General features: G+C 39.4%; 2 protein-coding genes across 4 annotated transcripts in view; one reads left to right on the top strand and one right to left on the bottom strand.

The window, feature by feature from the left end:
- The window catches only part of itga5 (integrin, alpha 5 (fibronectin receptor, alpha polypeptide)), a 52,347-nt gene extending 48,028 nt beyond the window's left edge, over positions 1-4,319 (top strand). The window contains exons 27-30 of the mRNA XM_015045019.1: positions 755-868; positions 1,366-1,467; positions 1,548-1,670; positions 2,257-4,319. Coding sequence (XP_014900505.1) covers positions 755-868; positions 1,366-1,467; positions 1,548-1,670; positions 2,257-2,340 — 423 coding nt within the window. The 3' untranslated portion in view covers positions 2,341-4,319. The remainder of the gene's footprint in view (positions 1-754; positions 869-1,365; positions 1,468-1,547; positions 1,671-2,256) is intronic.
- Positions 4,276-23,728, bottom strand: part of rapgef3 (Rap guanine nucleotide exchange factor (GEF) 3) — a 32,246-nt gene continuing 12,793 nt past the window's right edge. For 2 of the 3 annotated variants that reach the window (XM_015045023.1, XM_015045020.1), the window contains 25 exons: positions 18,153-18,259; positions 17,954-18,075; positions 16,052-16,229; positions 15,078-15,162; positions 14,898-14,958; positions 13,694-13,770; positions 13,471-13,617; positions 13,273-13,379; positions 12,276-12,364; positions 12,120-12,198; positions 11,870-12,020; positions 11,701-11,786; positions 11,564-11,594; positions 11,336-11,411; positions 9,808-9,945; positions 9,061-9,158; positions 8,857-8,982; positions 8,459-8,640; positions 6,983-7,073; positions 6,861-6,911; positions 6,664-6,751; positions 6,502-6,566; positions 6,337-6,391; positions 6,146-6,217; positions 4,276-5,514 (listed from right to left, as the gene is read on the bottom strand). In XM_015045023.1, coding sequence (XP_014900509.1) covers positions 5,396-5,514; positions 6,146-6,217; positions 6,337-6,391; positions 6,502-6,566; positions 6,664-6,751; positions 6,861-6,911; positions 6,983-7,073; positions 8,459-8,640; positions 8,857-8,982; positions 9,061-9,158; positions 9,808-9,945; positions 11,336-11,411; positions 11,564-11,594; positions 11,701-11,786; positions 11,870-12,020; positions 12,120-12,198; positions 12,276-12,364; positions 13,273-13,379; positions 13,471-13,617; positions 13,694-13,770; positions 14,898-14,958; positions 15,078-15,162; positions 16,052-16,229; positions 17,954-18,075; positions 18,153-18,259 — 2,481 coding nt within the window. In that variant the 3' untranslated portion in view covers positions 4,276-5,395. The remainder of the gene's footprint in view (positions 5,515-6,145; positions 6,218-6,336; positions 6,392-6,501; positions 6,567-6,663; positions 6,752-6,860; positions 6,912-6,982; positions 7,074-8,458; positions 8,641-8,856; positions 8,983-9,060; positions 9,159-9,807; positions 9,946-11,335; positions 11,412-11,563; positions 11,595-11,700; positions 11,787-11,869; positions 12,021-12,119; positions 12,199-12,275; positions 12,365-13,272; positions 13,380-13,470; positions 13,618-13,693; positions 13,771-14,897; positions 14,959-15,077; positions 15,163-16,051; positions 16,230-17,953; positions 18,076-18,152; positions 18,260-23,728) is intronic. The other variant, XM_015045021.1, reaches the window with a different exon arrangement.

Raw genomic sequence — 23,728 nt, forward strand, 5'->3', positions numbered from 1 at the left:
GCTTACAGCCGGATTGATGTCAGTTCCAAATCTTTTTCTATTACGTTACGGGGACACCACAAACCTCTCGTGCATTATCCCATCGTGATGAATTTGAGAAATGTATCTTCAGGACAACCTTAATTATTGCTGTATTTTCTCAGACCTGTGTGGCCCTGCGGCCTCAGGCAGGCAGCAGTTCCACCAGGAGGCAGCGAACTGATCTGTTCCCTGTCTGTTTCAATACTCATTAAGTCTGTCTAAGACTCAGACTAAAGGAACTGGGCGGTTGCACTCTTCTTCTCTTGGGTTTTCCCTCCTTGGTGTAATAAGTAAACTAATGCTTTCCTGCAGGAAACCCAATGAAACCCACGAGAGCGGGGGTGGTCTCGCTTTAGCACTGGCACTAAAGGACAGTGTGTGCATGTTGTAAAATGTTAAAGCTGCATTATTGAGAGCTAATAAAGATGTGTATTCTACAGTCTTGAGAAAAATGGGCTGGGTTTAGTGGTTGGGCAATAATGTGGCAAGTTGTGCATGCTGCATTTTTACAGTCTCATGACATTCCTTCAGTCTAATTCGAAGCAGGCGTGGAATTGGGATAATAACATTGGGCTCTTTGTTACGTTTATGTGTCCTGAAGCATTTTGACCGTGTTTGTTTTTACTTTTGCCTTATAAAATCTCACCTGCATTTGCTTTAGCTTGTTCTGTTGTGGGACACGTTTGTGGAGATTATGTTTTTACTACAACATTCTCTTCTTTTCCCCCCATAGTCTTGCTCTAATGCGGATTGCTGGACGCTCCAGTGCAACGTGGGTCTGCTGGAGAAGGGAACCACTGCCATCCTGAAAATGCGCTCGCGCGTCTGGGCCGAGACCTTCACTGAGGTTAGTGGGAGAACAACCTTGCCATTCAAGCTGCCTTCCTCATACATGAACATGTGTTTTCACCAGGGGAAAGGGCTACAAAATACTTCCCCCTAGTGCTTGTGTATTTTCTCATGTCAGGCTTTGGCAGGGTCTAAGAAGGAAAAAAAAGGGAAAACCTCTGTAACACATTTTGTTTGTGCACACTTGGCCTTTATAATGGTTCTGGATCAGCTGCCATTCTAACTGGAATCACATATTTGCCTCAGGAAACTCCAGATTGCTGTAAAAACAGTTTCCTTTTGTTATTCTTGGCTATCATGTCTATTCTGCAGTCATGTATTCATCACCCACTTCACACACCAACATGGAAGATGTGTGATGTATTGGAAAATCGGTGTCTGTTAGATAGATGTGGTACTGAAGAGGTTTCATTTCCCCCTGGTCTGTGTCACCACCTTGTGTAGATTTTATGTACTTCATGCATTTCCAATATATATATTTTTTATATTTTTCAGAAAGCTTACAAGCAATATGTAATGGAGTGTCTGGGCAGATTCAACGTAAAGAAGATGCCATATGCAATCCTACCCAAGCACTACCCAAGTGGTCAGAAAAAGGTACTTGCTGTCTTTTAACAGGCTGCTGGATTATCGTAGCTGGATTACTGTAAGCTGAGAAACGGTGTCGTCATCCACAGGTGGTGACCCCGGTGGTTTGGAACAAGCCAGATATTGAGAACTCGGTGCCTCTGTGGATCATCGTCTTGGCCATCCTGGCCGGTTTACTGCTGCTGGCTCTTCTCATCTACGTCCTTTACAGGGTGAGTGGAGTAGTTAAGCTAGAAGAGTTTGAAACGTCACTGCTGCTGCTAAGAGAGAGAGTTTATTTCATCATGTACGCAGTTTCCTTTCGTGTTTGGGCTTGTAGCAAGTAGTTATATTAAAATAACCATGAGTTTTTCAACTTGGTTCAGTTCAGCAGGCTCTAAATTATTTTTAGAGCCTTCTTAATTTGTACATCCAGCTCCTCTGGCATGATGCTGCCACCAAATTATTTGTTAAAATGAGAAAGTTTTCTTATTTCAACGAGTTTTGCTTCGTGCTTTAAGTTTTTTCATTTAAACAAGATACTGGTCCTGAATTTATATCTAAGCTCCAACATTTAAACGCTTCTGTAAATATTTGTTAAATAACAAATTTAAAGTGAATGGAAGCAGCTGAAAATCCCACTTTTACACATATGTCCCCATTCTTTGACGTGTCAAAATTTCTTTGAGTGTTCCCACTTTATCTGCGTCTTTCGAGTCTAAAATAAGATCACATTTAAAGAACCCGCGTATAAGCTGATCAGGATTATGCTTGCACCTTATTCTTGCATATTTGATTTTTGTTTTGTTTTCCTTGCAGCTTGGCTTCTTCAAGCGTTCTCTACCTTACGGCACAGCGATGGAAAAAGCTCAACTCAAACCGCAGGCTGCCTCTGAGGCCTAACTGATCGACTGAGGTACCAGAAGCACCACATCTGGCCAAATGATTGCAAAGGAGAGAATCACAACGGAACATGTGGCGTGGATCAGAGAGACTACTGGAACTCCGCTGTGCTGCACTAGAGGAAGACAAAAACCCGAGGATCTACAAGCCAAATGAATGTTTTTGAATATTTATATCTGTTTTTAACCCTGTTGGGATTGTCGTCAAATAGAACTGATCTCTGTGCCTAGAAACAAATTTTAGATCATCCAGCAAAAAGAAGCACACATGTTGCCTTTATCCTGTTCATGCAGGAACAAGTTGGGTTTACTTTTATAGACGCCTGCGATGACCTGCTTCGTATTGGTGCTAATGATTGAACACGTTTCCCGTCTCTAACAGGAAACAACCGAAGATTGTTTTTTCAGGTTAACAACTGATTTGCAGCATATACAGTAGCCTGTTTAAGAGCTGAAATGAAATGTTTGACCCTGTTTATTTACGCCTGTGTGAGCTGTTGTCGCTTTCCAGCCCGCCGCCACTATGCAACCCCTGAACAGGAAAAGCGGGTATTGAAAATGCTTTAGATGGATGTTTTTCAGCTGTTTTTGGAAATGATCACTTTCTGCCTCAGGTTGGTGGACAGTGTTTTTTTTTTTTTAATTATTATTATTAATTTTTTTTTTTTGCACTCAAAGGAAATCTACTGATATTTTTTCTTTTCAAATACACCAAAGACTGACTGAGCTTCCTTTGAGATTTGACTTTGACTCCTACTGATCACTTCGTCCAAGTCCTGTGCGTGTTGTTCTCAGCGTCGGCGCCGTTAGCCAGCTGGGACCGCCACAGACCTGTTGAACCTCATGTCGAAGCAGCGCGGCGCTTCCTGTCAGAAAGTGGTGCTCTCCTGTCTTTTCTGATGCTTCAAGGGGGGGAAAAAAAGCACACAGAGATGTCGGCCGTGGTAGCATGATGAAAACGGACAGAGACAGGACAGACAGCAATGATGTAGCCTTGACAGGAGGCTGAAGAACGATGGATCCTTTTTCAGCTTACAGTGTGATGCTGAATGAGATACTGTATTTTATTTAGTTTTGTTTTTTTGATGAGTAAAATGAATGAGACGCAGCTGACATCATCCCACTACCAAAAAGGCTACAGGGACTGAACAATAAGTCATTGTATCTGTTTCTTTTATATGCAGGTGCATCTGAATAAATTAAAATATCAGCAAAAAGAGCATTTATTTCACTAATTTGGCTCAAAAAGTAATGGAGAATTTTCAGAGTTTCCTTCCACTTAACTTTCTGTTAATACACGTACATGCAACACTGAACACTTGGAGAGTGTTTGTGTGTGATGTTGCCACAACATAACGTATTCCTCCAATAATAATGTATTTCATTTATTAGTCTCATGTGATTTTCAGATTTTCTGAGAGCTTCAGTGTTTATCTTTATGAATTTGAAACCACAACCATCAAAATGAACAGAATGAAGTGCTATAAAATGCATTTTCCTTTCAATATTTGAAATGAGTAAATTAATTGGGCGATATTCAAATTTATTAAGATGCACCTCTGCTCACGTTTTTGTGCCTTAATGTAAATACTTCATGCCTGTGGGTTAGCGTTCGGGTTGCTTGCGTGTGACTCCATGTGTCCATGGATCCGTGTGAATGATGTATTTAAGTTCTTTTGTTTTGAGTGTGTCTGGTTTTTACCTTTCCCGCCGCCTAGTCCTTTGTAGCCTGAGATAATTGAGGTCAGAGTTTTTCGTTAATATTAAACCCAACAGCAAAAATACCTCAAACAAAGGGATAACAACTAGGCACTGGGAACTACACAATGGTTGGAAGTGCAATATTTATATTCACTCTTTTTAATGTATCACTGCTTTTATTTGATGTTTGTTTTAAACCAGAAGGTGTAGACTAAATCTCCAGTTTTTTTTTTTGTTTTTACTTGCTTTCTCACTGCGAGCAGAGTGGAATCTAAAAAAGACTTTCCCCAATCCAGATGTACTCATCCTCACTTCACTGGACTGCTCTGAACTGCCTCCACCGTCTCACAGGTTTTTATTACACAGATTGATGCTGAAACAAAGCCACGAAGCATGTTCGATAGTTACAGGCTCTGCTTTTGCAGCTGTTCAACCATTTTAGTTAACATGTGTTGTGCACATTTTTCCTCCACCTGCCTCCTAAAACGTCCGATCAGCGGATGATTTACGTCCACCTGGACGAGAAAATCCCCATTTAGTTACGGATTTAAATCCTTCGTCTGATATTTTCTCTTCCCTTAAATTTGCCAACGACAGGACCATTCTACTTTTTCCTCCATTGTTACATCAGGAGAAGGCACTGGTAATTATTTTCTCTTTTTTTATGTCTTCCTCCACTTTTTCTCTCCAGGACTTTAAAAGAAGTTGTACATATTTGTGACAAGGAGAGTTTTGACTGAGAAATTTCTCACCCCATATTGGGGAGACTTTTTTTTTGTGCCAGGTGGAAGGTCTGTTTTTACCTGCTTTGGTTTGTACTTTAAATAATAAAACAAATCTCCTTTTTACCATTTTTTTGTGTCCTTATTGACTACGCATAACTTGGAAAATAATTTATTTAGAAAACATCATATGAAAGCATGTGAATGTTTGGCATTGTTGCCAAAAATGTATAACACAATATATTACTTTAAAAGTGAAAACAGAAGTGCTCAGAAAAGTCAAAGATGGCATTTGTGGCACAAATGTTTAACATGTGTTGTATGACTGCAGCTTACAATGTGTCGTATAAAGTTTTTTTTTTTAAATTTACAGCAGATATAGAGCAGCATTTTTACATGTTGGTACGAAGCCTTTTGGGGCGGATGTAAGGCTTGATTGGTAAAAACATTCCCAGCTGTCCTGTTGTTCAGCACTGACGTCATTCCTGTGCATGCTGCACATTTTCACTTCATGCTGTGAACTGCAGAAAGATCCATCCTACTCAGCCGACTGTAAAAGTTCAGAAAATCCTTGCAGTCCAGTTCTGATTTCGATGTAAAGCTCCTGTATTTGTCCGTCCACAGGCGGATGTCCTAGCATTCGATTGTTCTCGACAGCTGTGTGAGCTTCCGCTGGTTGTCGATCACCTTCAGGTTTTGAATGTATTGTCGGATGTTGCTGGGAGAGCGGAGAGGAAAGGCGTGGTCGGAATCTGGGCGAGAGAGAGAGAGAGGGGGGAAATTCACAGCTGCATGTTAGAAATATAAACCCAGAAAAAAATAGGCTTTAAAGCTACAGCATGTAACTTTTTATAAAAAAATGTTTTTACTTATTTGTTGAAACGAGACACAATCTGTGAAAAAAAATTAGCTCCTCTGCCTTTTCCCTGCTGTCTCCAGAAATGCAAAGCTCCTGGTAAGAAACAACCAATCAGAGCTAGGAGGAGGGTCTTAGCACTGTCAATCATGCTCATCCACACCTTGCCAACCATGAATGCTCACGCTAGATAGCATGGCCACCAATGATGGAAAATAAACAGTTTTCCTGCAACAACAAGCTGTTTTTTTATCATTAGCAAATTGAGTAGCAAGTACATGAGCATTATTGACAGCGCGAAGACCTTCCTCCTGGCTCTGATTGGTTGCTTCTGACTGAGAGGTTTGTATTTCTGGAGATGGCAGGAAAAAGACAGAGGAACTGGATTTTTTTTTACCGATTATCTGTCTCTTACTATGCTGTCGTGACATAGTGAAAGTTTTAACAAAAACAAAAAAACCAAACATTGTTTATAAAAGTTACATACTGTGGCTTCAAGTCATGACTACAAAAAGAACATAGCTTACAGGTAGACAATCGAGTAGCCGGCCCATCCAGAAACATGCGATCAGCCAGGCCCCTCTGTGGTGATGAAGGCACTGCAGAACAGCAAGAGAATAAAACAAAGTGGATCCCTCCAGTGCAGCTGAAACATGCGAATGTCCGTCCTCAGAATGGTGGACTGTTGTTTACACGACGGCATCCATGGTTCACTTACCGTAAGGTTGGCTTCTGCAACCTCGTACAATTTTAACTGTCTTGGCAAGCATTCGCTGGGACAAGAAAGAGATTAAACATTTCAGTTCCCACAGTTTTACAAAAATGTTTCATTGAATACAATTAAGCCAAAAAGTGAGCAAAATAAATAAATAAAATTCTGTACCATTTTCTCAAAATTCACCAGTTTGTCAACATAGTTTGGGTTGCCTTCATGGATGAATGTCATGTCTGTGCAGAAAAAAAAGAAAACAGAAGGGATTTGGTATTTTAAAAATTCAGAGAAATGTCTTCTGATTTCTGAAGCTGACTGTTGGTGCTTCTTTACCTTTCAGCAGCAGAGGCATGAAGGGAATGTAAGGAGGACTGAGTTTGGCCACAGCCAGGCGGTAGGCCCGGTGGTTGCGTGAAGGATCCTGACAGAACCAGAGAAAGCATCAACACCAGCATGTCCTGCACACACTCACTCACTAATCGAAACAATGCAACAAAATAAGAGATATGACAGTTTGTGGTGAGATTTACCATCAGTCGCTCATAAGCACAGTAGATTCTTTTGGTTTTGCTCGGTATTCTCTGCAAGGTAAAGTCAAAATTTAAGAAATTAGACAAATGTGATATTATATTATATTATCATGTCTGCTCACCTCCCAGGTCTTGTAAAGCCTCTGCACAGCACTGTTGCTCAGACCAAACATCACAGCGAAAAATGAGTTGAGATTCCTCTGCTCTTTTAACCTGAAGATGAATATATGTTTAGAAAACCATGTTGATTTTAAAATGTGTGAAATACTGCTGTAAAGAGTTTAGCAATTACACAAAAACACTGTGCGAACCAAAAGTTGATATCACCTGATTAATTTACAAAACCAAATTTAGAAAAGTGAAAAAAAAAAAAAAAAAGCTGTAATTTCCTGTTTCCTTTGATAAAAATTAATATTTTAAAATGGGGAGATTTAATTCTGGCAACAGACACAAAATTGGGGATGTTTTCAACTTTCATTTAGCAAAGACTGAAAAATCTAAAAAAATGAACTAATTACAGCTAAAATTGTTGATTCTTCCTAGACAACCTCCTAATTTTTCTGAAAATAGGGCAAGAAAAATGTTTCCATGTTTCCTGTTCAACGTGCCAAATATGGTTAGGAATTTAAGTAAAGGTCCTCTTTGCTCAATGCTTTTGGGATTGTCCATCGTTTTCAACTTCCGATATAAAAGTATAAGAATGTATTCACCATCTCCACCCAACTGGCACGCACCGTGCAAAGAATCAAGCGCACCAAACCCTTTCACTGCTCAAGCTCAGCCCAACTCTTTACCTGGCTCACCTGAGCTCACATAACGATCTCTCTTCAGACAAAGAACCTCAACTGAAAGCTTCTTCAAAGACACCGCAGGTAGGAAATGGACACTATTCACAGTTTACATGATTCAGACTGAATTCAGGAGAACAAAATGGATTTATTGTTTGATGCAATGTTTTTATTAGTTCCACTGTTTGAAACATAATTTGTTCTCTCCTATCTGTTGTAGGGTTTCAACTTGTTCATATGCTGCTAATGAGATTAATCTAAAGAAATGATGGATAAAAGATATCACTGAGAGGGAAGAATAATGCTAACTGCTAACTTTGGAGGAAAAAAGCCTTTTTCTGGCTTAGGCAAAAGCTGAGGAGGCTTAAGAGAGCAAAAAACTTGACAATTGCGATGTATTGTTTAAAAGGTGATCTGAAGAACTATTCAGTACAGTAAATAAAAACAATGACATGTTGGTGCAGTATGCACAAAGTTTAAAAGTAAGTAAAACTGCTCTCCCATTGCACCTTGTCTTGCGTTTTGTTGTGTTGAGAAATTATTATCCCACTTATGGATGTTAATATGCTTATTTTTAGAGTCAGTGTTTTACCGTCGGTCAATATCTGACTCTAAAAACAGATTAACATCCATTAGTGTGCTTTTATATCATACTGATCGTTTAAAACTCGTAGCTGGGCAAAAGAAGAAGGAAAAAACAACAAAAGAGACGGGGGTAATTAAGGGAAGTAATATTTCTATTGAAACAAACTGATGAATTGACCATTAAGTTTTAAAGAAAAAGACAAATCAGCTTTCTTGTCTTCTTACACTGAGGCGATTTTGATGAACTTCTTGAGCAGAATGGCCCGTTTGACCAGATCCTCACAGAGGCACAGCTCAGTCACCACCCAGTGCTGGACCACGTTAAAGTGCCGCACAAACCGCTCCAGGTTGGCCGTGGTGGCACCTGGGAATTTATGGCGACCAAATATGTAGTAGATGAGCTCCACCTGCAGAAACGCATCAACACCGCGTAAAAAATACAACAGCCTTGAGGTGAGTGACAGAAAAGCTGCTTAGAGCGGAGGATGTGATGGCACAGATTGTTTTACTTGTCGTAGCAACCAACTGGAACGCTCCATGGGTGGTAAGCAATCTTTGCTCCTTTGTTCTTCAGTAAATGGTTTATATAATGTCATATTTTGTCCAGAAATGTGCGATGTTACCTCATGCATGGCAGTAAACAGTTCCCAGTCGTAGTTAGTCAGTTCGGTGGCAATGTCTTTGGAGCTCATCTGCTCAATGAGGTCTGTCGTTGCCTGTTCTGGGCCCTGCTGATCCTTCAGCGGCCGCTGTACCAACAGAAGAGCATAGTTGTTGGACATTTCTAAGAAACTGTATGAAATATGCAGAAGACAAACATTCCTCACCAGCTGTTCCACTTCGCTGCTTGTACAGATGAACAGTCTCTCATTGAGGCCCAGAGCAGTGTAGACTGCAGTGGCATCCAGCTTTAATTGCGCTCTTTCTGTAAGAAAAAATTAGACATACACCAACATCTCACCATTTATTATTATTTATGTACGGTGTGTATATGTAACGGGGTTTTATTTTCACTGTAATACAGATGTGAAGTTTGTCAAAATGTAATTTATTTTGTTCAGTAAAATACATTTGTTGGTGTTGTAAGTTGCTGCTCCTGACAGTTGGTGGTTACTATAGAAACCGGTAACTGACAGCCCCTCCCCCCTTTCACTGTTGCCGTCGGTAACTGTGGTGTAGTACTAGAATCAGCTCTGTGTTTTCTTTACAAAGTATTTAATGTATATATTAGACAAATTTTACAGTGTTTCATGAGTAATTTTGCTATGTTTTGTATGCGTTATCATTATTAATGTTGTAGCTATGTTTAACTTTACAACTGCTAACTGGTGCTAACTGCTCAGTGGGAGCTCTTGCTTTGTAGTTGATTTAAGGTTGTTGTATTTTATTTAACGTTTAGGGACAGAAGCTGCTGGACTGATGTTAACCACCAACTTGATTTTCTCTTTTCTTACAGTAAACCCAGTGAACTTGAATGTGTCTGTTGTGAAGTCAACCAACCTACTGGACCTGAGACGAATATAGAAGGGTTAAAGTTTCTACAACTGTTGGAAATCCGTAAAAGCGAGGCCCACCTCCACTGGAGTTCATTTTGACCAGAACATGATCTCCATCTGCTTTGACTATTGCCGACATCACCTCTTGAACAGATGAGCTTACAGGGAGCATCAAGGAGAGAGGTTTGCTGTCTGCCTTGTAAATCTCGTATAACACTGAAGTGAGAGGAAAAACAAAATGAAACGTCAACATTTTCTCATTTAATGCTGCAGAAACACAAAATTTTCAGTAATTTTTAAATACTGATAAGTTTTTCACTTATAACTTGGCATTTTCCCCATGATTGAAATTAAATAATCTTCTAGTGGAACTAGTTCATTTGATCAATAATAAGCGATTGACTTAAAACAACCTCTTATATCTTGATAAAAAGTTACTTGTCCAGTGGACTAAGATATTTGCGCTAGAAACTTAGACCAAAAATACTTGATACGATTTTATTTTTGCAACGTAACTTGAATCAGTTAAATTTTCTCTATGCAACCTAAAGTGCACTAGAAAGGAATGCACATAAGCAAAAATAGACCTAAACAAATCATGAATAAATGAAGGATGCATGATAAAGCAGTTAAAAACAAGATTATTATAAGAAGGTAATAGGTATTAAAAGATGTTTTGCAAAAATGTTTTTTCAAAGATATTACAATTTTTAGCTCTATTTTGTATTCAAAAACATGTTAATTATGTAATTTAAGGTATCTACTCAACATGCCAATATATTATTTAGTAAAAAAGTGTGACGGTTTCAGAATTCTGGTACAAATAAAAGCAAATTTGTTAAATTTCTTCCACCTATAAATCCTTTATTGACACTCCTGGTGAAGACTAAAAAAAGACTTAACAGCTATGGAGACTTTAATACTTAAAGATGACACTCAGTTCTGACACAGTAAGTTTGGTGACTCTCAGCGTGAGTGAGTGTTTAAGCTTTTTTAACTACTCTGCCTGTAGCTTTGGACAGATTTAGGTGAGAAACTATTCTCTTTTAGCCATTTCATAACTTATGTTCTCTTGTTTTTCCTATTTTGTAAGTTGGGTAAGAGTTGGGCCTTTGTGTTCCGTCTTTTGCTACTGCAATAAAATATCTTGTCAATATATTTGAAGAGGGCACACACAACGATGCCCTATTTGAGCCACTAGGTGTCACTGTTCTTGTGCATTTAAGGTAGAAATGTAAACGTAATGGGTGTTGCCCGCTCACTACTGTTGACAAAGGATATTTGTTGGAACATGTTTAGTTGCACATATGAACTGGAATATTAATCTCTGCATATATGCATATCTGCATATCTGATGGGTGAAAAACTATTGGAAGAAGGACATTTGCACTATTATGTCAAAATAAGAGGATGCAATCAGAGTGCATAAATAATCTCTCATAGTCTTGCTGTGCTTATTTAATGCAAATCAGTAACGAGTGTGGACATTTTGAAATCTTATTTTAAAAACTCAGTTATATAAATAAAACAGTTGATGTATGAATGTGTTACATTCTCCCTGATTTACTAATTAATTGGTTTGTTTAAGATCCAGAACATTGCGCACCTTTATCCTGTGCTTTGATTGGCTGCAGTCTCCCAACCGGCTCCTCACAGCTCGAAAACCAATCAAACTGCTGATTCTGTCGAATGCAACAAAATGACTCAGATCAGTGAGAGAAGAGATATTTTGAAATTAAAGTGTATTAATGAGAGTGTTAGAAGTGCTTTTCTAGTCATACTGGCCATTCAAAGAACTAGACAACAAAAGGCATCGATTATAAATAAATCTCACCCTGCTCAGTGACTGATAGCCGTTCTCCATCCTGTCAAGTTATAAAACAAAGATAAAAATGGTGTTCCAAAGCATTATTTAGTGTTCATGAATTAATTTCTTGCAAAAATAGCAGGAACTAAGTGAAAAGTATTTACACTTTTGTTCTCCTTCTTTCCCTAAACTGTTCCTTCAGGATGCTGGACAAACGATAATCAGCTGCAACCTCCTTTTTCAGTCTCTGCTTGAGCCAAGAAGAAAAACGAGAAGGAGAATTATTCAAGTATTTTAATATCTCATTGCATTTAATAAAGATCAGTTTCTCACCTCCAGAAAGTCCCCAACTTCTGGGTCTTCTTTCAGCAGAAGGCCGTACAGCGCCACCCACTGGGCAATCAGCTTCACTACCTTCTGTTTGGTGTTGAAGATGTAAGCAGTCTTCTCCTGATCTGAGCCTTTGGACAACTCTGCCTGGTAAGTGCAAAGATGGTTAAGGGTCTAACGCAATTAGCAGACATTATAATTTTCTGCAGCACTTTCCAAAGTGTGAATAAACTGAAAACATTGGTCAGGATATTGATGCTGCAGAGCTGAGCACAGCTGGCTGGACGGCATGAAGACTTTATGAGTGAGCAGGAAGTCGCTCACGCAGGGATCTGAGGGGAGATGATCAGTCAGCTGTATCTGATCGTCTGGACAAACAGAAAAGCATGGGGATGTGGTTTCCTCTCACCTATAGGATCGTTTCCATTGGAATCCAGCTTCAGTGTGTCCAGGAGATGTTCCAGGATTTTTTCAGGAGTTCCTGACATAACTGTGTATCTGCAACAGAAAGGAAAGGAAGAAAACTTCTTTAATGCCTTGCACTGCTTCGTTGTGCTGCCTTGGGGTTGACCAGGGTCTTTACATGTCATATTACGGTTTTAAAATTCTGAATGACATCTACGTACAATATTTTTTTCAATTCATGCAGTTGAGAACATTGCTTTTTCATAAAACCACTGACAGAAAAAATCCTGTTGGGTCTCTGGTGTGTGTATTTGGGTAGATGAATCACAAAAGGCACACAAGCTTTCATTAGAGAACATTATGGTGGATCAGCTCCTTTTGACATATAGTACACTGACAACATTTACCTCAAGTCAGGATAAAATGCAGCTAAAGCAAACATTAAATTATTATTTCTTTCACTTTAATACAAGAAAAATACAAACGATGTACTCAGAAATCAGCCACTCTGCACCTTATATTCTGTCATTAATGACAGGTAGAGAAATAAGCTTGTTTTTTAGAGTGTAGATTTGAACTTGATTCAATAACGATTTACAAAAACATAGCTGAACATTAAAATCCATAACTTGTTCTTCAATAAGTAACTATATCTAAAGGGAGTTTGACTGATTTTACATAAAAATCAAAGTGGCAGTTTTAACAATGTTCTAACTCAGCAGACATTGAATTACAATATGATTAAATTTGGTGCAACATCACAAATGAAGACGTTAAGCCAAATGTTTATATGACCATCATGTCATCTTTGGATTTTTATGAAAGTGTGCATGTCAGTGTTTTCTGACAGACCCATTGCGTTGAGGACATCTAGTAATATTAGACAAATTGTTATCGGCTGGGCTGAAAGAACAAGACGGCATGTTCAGATGTACAAATGAAACACGAAAGAATACAGTAGCATTTGTGTTAGGGAAGAGAAATGCTTGTGTGTGACTCACTTGCTGTTGGCTGCAGCTCCCCCTTGACCATTGCAGTCTGCGCTCTTCTCCAACACGAGGACGGTCTTCCCGTGCTCCTCCAGTCGCACCGTATTAGCCTCCACATCCTGGAAAACAGAGCAGAAAATTACAGTTTTGCTGGTGACACGTTGCAGGTCATGAAGATCTCATGTAGAGTTAGGAGGATGTCGGACAAACCTTGAGGATTCGAATGAAATCATGCTTGTCAACACGGAGGAAGTGGCAGTTGTCCTCTCTCAGGATGATGGTGGCGGCACGCGGCGCGTCGTTCAGCAAAGCCAGCTGCCCAAAGTCCTCGCCCTCGTGCAGCGTGGTCACGATGCCCTGTTTGAACACAAGTCACATGAGCATGACAATCAGCTCAAATCTGAGTTAACCTAAAAGCCGTGTTCAGGGTTACCTTTCCATGTGTGATCACGTTCACTGAGCCTTTCCAGATGATGTACCAGGAGGTTCCTTTATCCCCCTGGCTGAACACTGCATCACAATGAAACGCAGTCAGCACAAACATGGTTCACCTACACACATCTTTGTCAATAAATTACTATGACAACCCCGCTTACATTGCACCTTTCCTATTATATGCTGCATTAACTCTCATAATCACGAACAGGGAGGCACGGTAGAGAGCAAAAAAAAAAAAAAAAAGTTATCTGCTCACCTTTAGTGAAGAGAAAAATGAATGAAGACCTAAAGAGGCTGAATGCTTAAAATGGTATAAAGTGAAGGAGTACCAGCATGAATCCTGTTATGGTGTCATATACATAAACCCCATTAATATTCAGATAAATGCTGCTTAGCAAGATGCAGAGGAACTCAATATCTTATTTGACCAGATTGTTAAAGGTGACCCATTATGCTTACCTGGACAGATTAGGACAGGTCTTATCATCTTAATTTAATTTTTTGCACAAAATCATTCTTGGATAATAAATTTTTGTCTGCTGAGTTCACTAGCAGACTCCTTTCAGAATAAGCTATTTTAGGGTGTCTTCACACTTTAAATCCAAATAAGCTGCCGCTAGCCAAGCCCCCCAGTTCAATGTTTTCACCCGTATACCAACATGGCTGCAACATGTGGAATTATACATCTTTGTGCAATCGTACATCTTTGAAAAGCAGAAGTAGAGCCTCCAGCACAACCAACAAGAATGTAGCAAGTGGTTTCTGGATGGTTAGTCAACAGCAAAACACTTGTCCTTTCCAGAAGCCATTGTACAACACATATAGAGGTAAAACCAGCTGACCAAATGTGCTGGCCCTCAGCTAGGGTTGCACTGTACATAATTGCTATCCTTTGTGGACCAGAAAAAATACACAATAAATTCTGACTTCTAAACCCATTTTTTGTTTTTAAAAATCGCTAAATTTGGATATAACAATTCCACCCTAATAATAAATTCAAAAGAATCAAATGACCAAATAAAAATACTTGCACACCCATGATAAACACAACACAAAGACTCCACCTATGTTGATTTAGCTTGCTAATCTGAAATGAAGACGCATAATTCCACATAAGTCATCGGTTATTAACTATCCAGTTTCCCTCTGTAAGAGCCAAGAGCCGTTATGAGCGATAATGTCGGTAATGAATCACTTACAGACTGTTCCAGACTTAACGTGGGATTCAAACACCAGCACTGCGGCCAGCTCCTTCCGCACCTACAGACACAACACGGTAAAGACAGGAAGCCTAGAATTAGACTATGTGGAAGTGGATTATTAACTAAATAAAAGCATAAACATAAGGGGTGTGTAGAAGCTAGGAGTAAAGGACTTACTGAAGACGAGAGATGAGCGGCGGCTTTCACATGGAGCAGCTCCTCATAGATGACCTCGATGTCTTCAGCGCTCCTCTGACTGGGACTGAACAACAAATAATCAACATGAGCATCTGTCTCTTCTGGTTCCTTACACTGGCACAGGAACCTTAGACATATTTTAAGCAAATCATACGACTGCTGATTCATACTAGGGATGCAAACAATTGATCACCTTACGATTAATTATTGACTAATGGTTCATTAGAGTAAAATTAGCTCCAATTGCGTAACTAATAACATCCACTTAGGCCTTCTTTTAGTGTTGTAATTTGGCCGGAATTCAGCAGAGGGCGTCGTTGATCATCGTTAAGCAGAGGCAGTTGACACAGAAACAAAGATGGCGGAACCATAACGGAGCAAGAAAGAGAAACGATCCAAACTGTTGTGGGATGCTAAATGTACTTTATGCGGTTCTGTTTAAAAATTAAGCTGTTAAGTATTCACCTTAATAGTACTCGCCGTACTACGAAGGTGAGGAGGATGTGATGACAGAAAAGCGGAGGGGAAAACAGAGAAAATATTTCTTCATGGGTAATCACAGACCGAATGAACATCTCTGTTCACTGGGAATTAACCGTTTCACATATTTTATTCTCTTTTATTTTTCTGTTGAGCAACTTCAGAAGTTTCTGTTTTGTTATATCTTATGCATATGTCTAATTATAATAATGTGAGAAAACCACAATTTTCTGTTTGTTCAGTATGCAGCTGACAAAATATTAAAATGTAATGAGATATTGTTAAATTCAGTATATTTTGAAAAATTTAGCCCTTGTTATGTTATGAAAAGACAGTCGACACTCAGGTTTTTACTTGGGTTTTTAAGAAAATGGTTGCTTATTGATGAGATCAATTGACTTTAGATCAACTCATTAGTTAACGTGCATCCCTAATAAATACACAAAAACTGTCCAACAGTTTTCCATGCTGACCATTTGCGTAGGATCATGGTGAGCAGCGCATCGGGGCCCAGCTGGGACAGCAGGGACAGAGCTTCATGCAGCTCGTCCTCCAACTCCTTCTCGTTGGAGACGTGGTTCAGGCCAAACTCTGAGTCCTGGAACCGGTAGAACTGTGTGTCCTTGTCAAGGAAGTTCAGATCCTGTTTCACTGGAAACATTCACAAAACAGGAAAAGACGGCAGGATTTAAAAATTTATTCACTTCAAACACAGAAAAACGGTGCCTGTAAAAAGAATTTGCCTCTCTGGATGTTTCACCCATTTAATTCCCAAATCAGTCATGTTGAATAAAATTAGAAAAAATATATTTTAAAAATCCTTTAATTTCAACAAAATAATGACAAAAATATGTAACATAAATTAAATGTGTGGAGACTCTATGGTCAAGTGGCAGATGAGATCAAAGAGGAGTAACATCACCACAAATACACCAACCCACTGTGAAGCATGGTGGTGGCAGCATCATCCTGGAGGCAGTTTGGTTCTGTGACTTCAGAGAACGTTCGTTTATCAGCAAGACGACCCAAAGCATTTAGCTAAAACTATGCAGAAACGGTTTGAAGAAAACAAGGTGGCTGTTCTGAAATGGCCCAGTCAAAGTTCAGACCTCAGTGACAGGGTTGAAATGGGATGTTCAGTCAATTCCCATGTAACCTGGTAGCTTTATCAGTTTGACATTAGTCGTTTTTGTCACAAAAGCCTAATTTAGTTGATTATAATTGATTTATAAAAGCAATAAAGAGGGTAAAACGTCCAAGCAGTTGAGTACCATTTACAGGTACTGTAATTACCTCAAGGTCGGACATTGTTTTGACATTGAAGTAAATTTTGTTTTCAGATATGAGCTTCGTAAAAATCCAGATACATGGAAATAAGTGCAAATTGTTTCTGAGTTCCTGTTGGCTCCTGATGAAGCACTTGTGTCCTGATTGGAGTGGTCTTCATCGGGATAACGGAGCATCATCTCAGAGGCATGAACAGCCAGAGAACCCTCGACCCGGCAGAAAACGCTTTCAGACCGATGCCACAATATTCATGTGCGCTGAGTTTCACGCTTTTCAAACCCTTCTGGAAAATGTTAGAGTATGCTACTGCTGCCGAGATTATCATCAGCATAAATTAAAGACATTAAATATGGAAGAAACATCAGACATCCATCAGTGGCATGCATCTTCAATTACGCAAAGATCCAAGAATTTCATGAATATTAACATAATATGTCTTGAGCTCAGCTGTTCAGCTTTTTAATAGTTGTTTTTTTTTCATGTTTGTTCAAATTGTCACCTTGTTTTGACAGTAAGGTATGAGACAATATCTATAAAAATCAACTCCTCTGAGTCATAGCAGTCTGCAAAAATGCACCACACCATAACAATAAATAAGCTTGTATGCGTTGCTAAATGGCGCAAAATAACTTACTGCCAGGAAAACTGCTTATCCGATGTCATTGGTGGATATGCTAACTAGCCTTAGCATATGTAGCTAATGCTAAGGCTATGTTGTGGTGAACCAGCAGTAGTGTAGCAGAGAGTAATGAGGAGGGTGTGAGTGGCATGTACACCAGAGTGATTGACAGCCCTAAGACCGTCCTCTTGGATCTCTGGTTGTTCCTGACTGAGTGATGTATTTCTGTAGTTAGCACTGGGAGAAGGCAGAGAGCTTCATTTTCACATTTTATCTGTTTTGTACTGTAACAACACGTTTTTAATTAAATTTTTCTAAATAAAAGATGCAGACTGCATCTTTAAATTAGACTAAATGATTAAATGACTTCTAAAGGCAAATAAACGTGCCAGATTTTTATCAAAATGTGAAGTTTTCCAAGGCAGTGCACAGGATTTTTCTGAACTGAAGCTGGATTTAGCGCCCTCACCATGAACGAGGATTCCCTCGTCCACCAGGACCTGCCACATTCCAGCAGCCTGACTTCTTGACTGCAGGCATTCGCTCTGTTTCATCAGCCAGTCAACCAACTCCTTCCCTGAGCAGCATTGCCTGTTGGGGAAACGAAGCAGATTGTAACACATGTCGCCTGTATTAGCTGAAGGTAAAAACACTGTGAGCTGAAGTACCTGTGTGTTTTCAGGTGATGCTTCCTGTCTCGGATCAGGCCAGGGTTCTTCTCGACCATAACGCTGTACACCGACCGCGCAGCTTTTACGACACGATCCGAAAGAAACTGAACAGAAAGGAGGAGATGAGTGGTTTTAATTTTGATGGATTTTACTGGAGGTCTTAGACAAAGCAATACAAAGTATCTTTAATTGTGAAGTGGATGAAACATGATTTATAGCTTCCATTGTTTGCAAGCTTTCAGAGTCTGAAAAGTGTGGTATGCGTTCACTCCCCGAGTTTATACGTTGTAGATGCGTCTTTTGGAAAACGTCGGTAAAACCTTTGCACAATTAGAGAGTCAAGTTTTTTCTTTTCAATAAAGTTTTTTCTATTAACTATTTTCAAATCGTGCCAAGAATTCCCATTTGGATTCATTTATGCTATTCTATACCGCATGTGTCAAACTCGAGGCCCGTGGGCCAAATCCGGCCCTCCACAGGTTTTTATGAGGCCTCCTAGACTCTAGAAATAGAACTTTTAAGATAATAGTGTGCTTAAATCTTATTTTATCAATCAAATCAGAGGTTTTATCTGTATTGTGTCAAATTATATTAATGTGAAAATATGTTTAATATTATTTTAGCAGTTTGTTATAGGTAGTTTTTTCTGTAGGTGTTGAAGTGTGACTTAGCGTGTGTGTAAGTGTGGGTTGCATGAGGGTGAGAATGCGTTAAAAATGGCTCTGCGAAACTCTCCCACACCCCACTGAGCTCCCAGCCTGCGCAGCTCGTTCTGTAGCTGCTACACGGCAACAACAAACTTTCGCCTTCTCACCACCCTCTACGTTTTTTCTTTTCTTTGAGCCAAAACTTTCCATTGAAAGTCTGAAGCAGAAGCACAGAGGTGGGTTTCCGTCACTTCAGAGGGCTTACAGCAGCTTCCTGTATGCTGATAGAGTAACAGCAGCCTACTTAGCACTAATTCCACCTGCACTTACCTTCTAGTAAACCAGGTCAGTTTTCTGGCTTAATCTAATACCTGCCATTATGTGGACTTATTCTGTCCTGAAACGTCCCCACATTTTCTGCGCGCACAGATTTAGGTCACCACAATGTGATTAACACAAGTGTCCACATGCAACTCAATGAGCTCTGGCTTAAAACATAAAACCACTAGAGACTGGGGCCCAAAGCCTGTCAGCCACTCATGCAGACAGAAATCTTATGTAATAAAAAAGGGCTTGGTTTATGGCTTTGTAATACCCAGTAGTTCAGGATGCTTCAAGTTCATAGCATGACCTACATTTTATGACTGAGTATGGTGGGACCTTTGCTCCTCCCTGTCTTGTTTGCCTGCAGACACCTCCTGCACGTCTTGTGATTACACGAGTGGCTCAGACGCTCGCATGCTTGCGTTCTGGATTTTCTTCAAGAGGCTGTTGTTTGCCCAAGGTGGTGGACTTGAGTTTCACAGAGCTCCACATTGACTGTGTGCTGTTTTATTTAATTTGAATCGGTAAGTGGAGTTTAAAGAGAACAAGTGGCAGAACCTCTCTGAAACCTTTTAACCTCCCATTATCATGCGCCTTAGGATACGAAAACACCCGCTGACCTTTTGCTTTCCCTTCTGACCTTACACTCGATGACGTCAAGGCGACTGCCACCCATGCGTCGTTTCTTTTACATGCAAATTCACAAATCAAAATTGACAACTATGATTTATTATGGAGAGAAAGACGACAGCACACTGTTTAGCATGTATACATGCTAAACAATGTTCTAAAAAACATTTTGTTTTCTCTTTTTTTGTCACAGTTTTAAGTTTCAGACTCAACTAAAGGGTTTGACAAACTATCCTGGTATCACGTAAAAAAAGTAATTGTCCTGTAAACTTAATAAGCTGGCCCACATTAGCGCCAGCGACTGCTGGCAATCTTTTGTGATAACTGGGAATAATTTTTACAGGCCTGTAGAGAAATTAAAGTTAAAACACAACAGCCCGTTAAGTCAAACAACAGAAGGGTGATTGAATTAAAGTTCAGACTTTGACTAGGTCACGGATAACCTTCAGTTTGTTTTGTGAGTCACGTATAAGTGGACGTGGAAATGTTTTTCAGATTATTTTTCTCGGTCTCACAAAGTGCCCTTGAGCTGAGAGTCTGAGGTTGAAACAATCGGATTAATCGCAATGAATTGATAGTGAAATAATTGTCAACTAATTTAGTAATCAATTATTAACTAGAATATACAGACAAAAGATGCAAATTTGCTGAAAAGAGAAAGATATTAAGCCAAAACTGTACAAAAACACATAATTTTGTATTTAAGATAAAAAAAATTGCTTCATTTGTAAATATTTTCAACCCAGAACTCCTCAAGACATAGTTTTAGTTTCAGTTGGTTCAAATTCTGTAAAAACTCCTATTAAGTTCCTGTTGTTATCCAATTATCAGTTAATCCAAAAAAAATACTCAACAGATTAACCGTACACTGTTAAGTCAAGCAGAAACGACTGAGCTTTTCACATGTTGATGTTAAAAGCATTTTTTAGCTGCAGATGCATTTCTTTGCTACAAAAGATAAAGTGTTCCCTAAAGAAATGCTGTGATGTTACGTTTTAGGCAATAAAATATTGAATTTAATTTATTGTGCTTTTTATGTATAATGCAAAAAAGTTCAAGTGGTTGAATGTGTAAATTTTTTGTCAGAATTATCCACCATGTTTGACTGTCAGAATGATATATATTATTTATGAATTATGTTAGTTTTATGCCAGATGTAACTAAAATGTGTCACTTTTCTTTAGTCAGTCCATTTGGGAATGCCGAGATGTTTTCGGCAGAAATGAGACAGTTTGTTTTCTCTAGTGTGCTTTTTGTCTTTGGATGCCATTTTTGCCCAGCTGCTAACTGAGGTTAAGGTCGGCGTAAGGCCTGCGCTGCTTTTGATGTTTCTACAAGGTAAGCCGCATTTTCTTTATTTATTTCAATCAGCTGTGTTTGGTATCAAAACGTGTTTGCCCATGTGAGTCGTTTACAGCTGACAAACATGTTTTTGCAGCACTTAAGCCTCAGACGCAACATGGGGGTAGTTAGTGTGAGAAGAGGCGTCTGTGAAACCTCCCTGGAGTAAGGCTGTCTGGAGGTCACCAGTGTTCCCAGGGGCCCGTTTTCCCCCTGAGGCTCCCAGAGTCACATTCTCAGGCATGTCAGAACCAAAACGTATGTCCCTTTTGAGACGACTTTCCATTACCTACGCAAGTTCTTTAAAATAATCACTTCCAAAGCCATAAGTCACAGAGAGGCCTACCCCCTCACTGCTAAACCTGACAATTATATAAACATGCAAAGTGCAGAACTATTTTTCATTTTATGCAACATTTTAACTCTCTCAGCTACTGTTTTTATTTGTGGCCTTGGGTTTACACACTGGTAATCTATTCATGTCATATACAGCTGTAACCCTGCAGGTAATTGCTCTAAGTGAGTCTAATTGTACAGCAAATATAAATCTCACATGCTGACCTGCCAAAAGGTGTGTAAAACAAAGAGCAGTTAAATATACAGCAATAATTCAAACATACGGCCTATATGCAAGTTCTCAAGGGAGAAAATGTATGAATCTTAGACCCAGGAGTCATGTATAATACCTTACGAAGGCATTCACACATGTAATTTTTTCACATGTTCCCCACAAACTTCATTATATTACAGGTATCAATATGATATAAAGTTTAAATTTTTTTTAGAAAGCTAAAAATGTGCAAAGGGTGGCATGCAATCACACCTATCTCATATCCAGCAAAGCTCAGCCCATCACCTGGCAACCCAAGCAGAGCTCCAGCATGTTTCGTCGGCTGGTTTTACGAGTGTATGCACTTTCTGCATTCTTGTTGGTTGTGCAGGAGGCTCTACTTCTGCTTTTCATAGATGTACGATTGTATATTTGCTCATCTGTTTGCAGCCATTTTTATGTGGAAATGTAAACGCTGAGTTGGGGGTCGTGACCAGCAGCTTATTTGGATTTAAAGTGACAGGCCCAAAAACAACTAATTCTGAAAGTAGATCACAACAGGCAGAACTGACCAGAATAAAATCTCATCATCTAAGAAAGATTTTGTGGGGAAAAAAAAATGTGTAAAGCCCAACCTAACCTGTTGTAGGTTAGGTTATTGTTCTTTAAAAGAACAATTCATACTGCAGTGAAACATTTAGTCAGCTCTGTATGGCAGAGCTGATGCTCGAGTACAAGTAGAAGATTATTGTAATCTTTTCTGTACTTCACATTTGTATTTTCTGTTCAGTATTGTCTTCAAAAACTCACTTCTAATCTTGGAAAAAAAAGATGATACATTAAACTGTGAAAAAAACAAACAAACATATGCAGTGTAGTTTTATGCTTTGGTGTTGTTGGGCGGAACGATTAAGAGCGCACAGAGTTTTCCACTCTGTCTCCTCTGTAGGCGAGACGATTCTTTGTGTCTTTCTCTCTGTGTGACCTTAGTGGGATGTGCTGGGTGAGAAGCAGAAGAAGCAGAACACTGCGTGAGCTGACGAGCCGCGTAGCACAGCTCCATGGACTGACTCTGACACCTCTCTCTTTTTCTGAGAAAAAGACAAAACAGTTCTTCTGAAGGACACACATTCATCTTGTCATACACCAGAAGTCTGGGGAAAGTGCTGGTCAGAAATGCTGGAGTTTCAATTATCTATCTGAATTGTTCTGTCAGGGTGGAATGATAAAGAACTTTAACAGGTTTTAAAAATTAAAAAAAAAAAAACAATAATTGAGTCCACAGGTTTGAGTTTATTGTGGATTTTCTCTGATCCACACAGGGTGTAAGAGGTAAATATAAACGTATACCGCCATGAATATTTGAAGAAATTTAACTTTAAGAAATTGTCGAGAAGCCACTCCCTTTGTGGAGCCAATAACCACCTTCTGGCATAAAGTCTGACTGACTACATGACCTCTCTGCTTTAACCCTGGTGGTTTTCACACCCAGGTTTTAAGTATATTCCATACATTTTAAATAAGTTTGAGGCTAGAGCAGGGGTGGGCAATCCTGGTCCTCGAGGGTCGGTGTCCTGCAAGTCTTAGATGTCTCCCTGGTCCAATATACTTGAATCCAACAGCTGAATCACCTCCTCAGTGCAGTCAGATTCTCCAGAGTCCTGCTAAGGACCTCATTATTTGACTCAGGTGTTGAAGTAGAGACACATCTAAAAGTTGCAGGAAACCGGCCCTTGAGGCCTGGAGTTGTCCACCCCTGTGCTAGTCATTCATGAATCCTAGTATTAGGTTACTTTATTATTAATTTTGTGTATTGCACTAGTTTCACTTCAAACAACCTAAACCATGCTACCTAAAGGCTCAATCTTTGTCTCCTCTGACATAAAGACTTTGTAAAAGTTTTGGTTTGTGCAACTTTCAGCTGAGTTTGAGCTTGTTTCTTGGCGGTACCCTCTCAGTCCAAACATATGCAGGTAGCCTCTTCCACCTGGGAGTGGCTTTAACCAGCTGTTCCCCAACCATCGCCGGCCATATTTGTCTTCATTTGCAGATCCTGGATATTTTCAAGCTTAAGTTTTAAT

The sequence above is a fragment of the Poecilia latipinna genome, unplaced genomic scaffold (assembly GCF_001443285.1).
Source record: "Poecilia latipinna isolate Pla-1442-1.1 unplaced genomic scaffold, P_latipinna-1.0 Scaffold701, whole genome shotgun sequence".
Taxonomy (NCBI): Eukaryota; Metazoa; Chordata; class Actinopteri; order Cyprinodontiformes; family Poeciliidae; genus Poecilia; species Poecilia latipinna.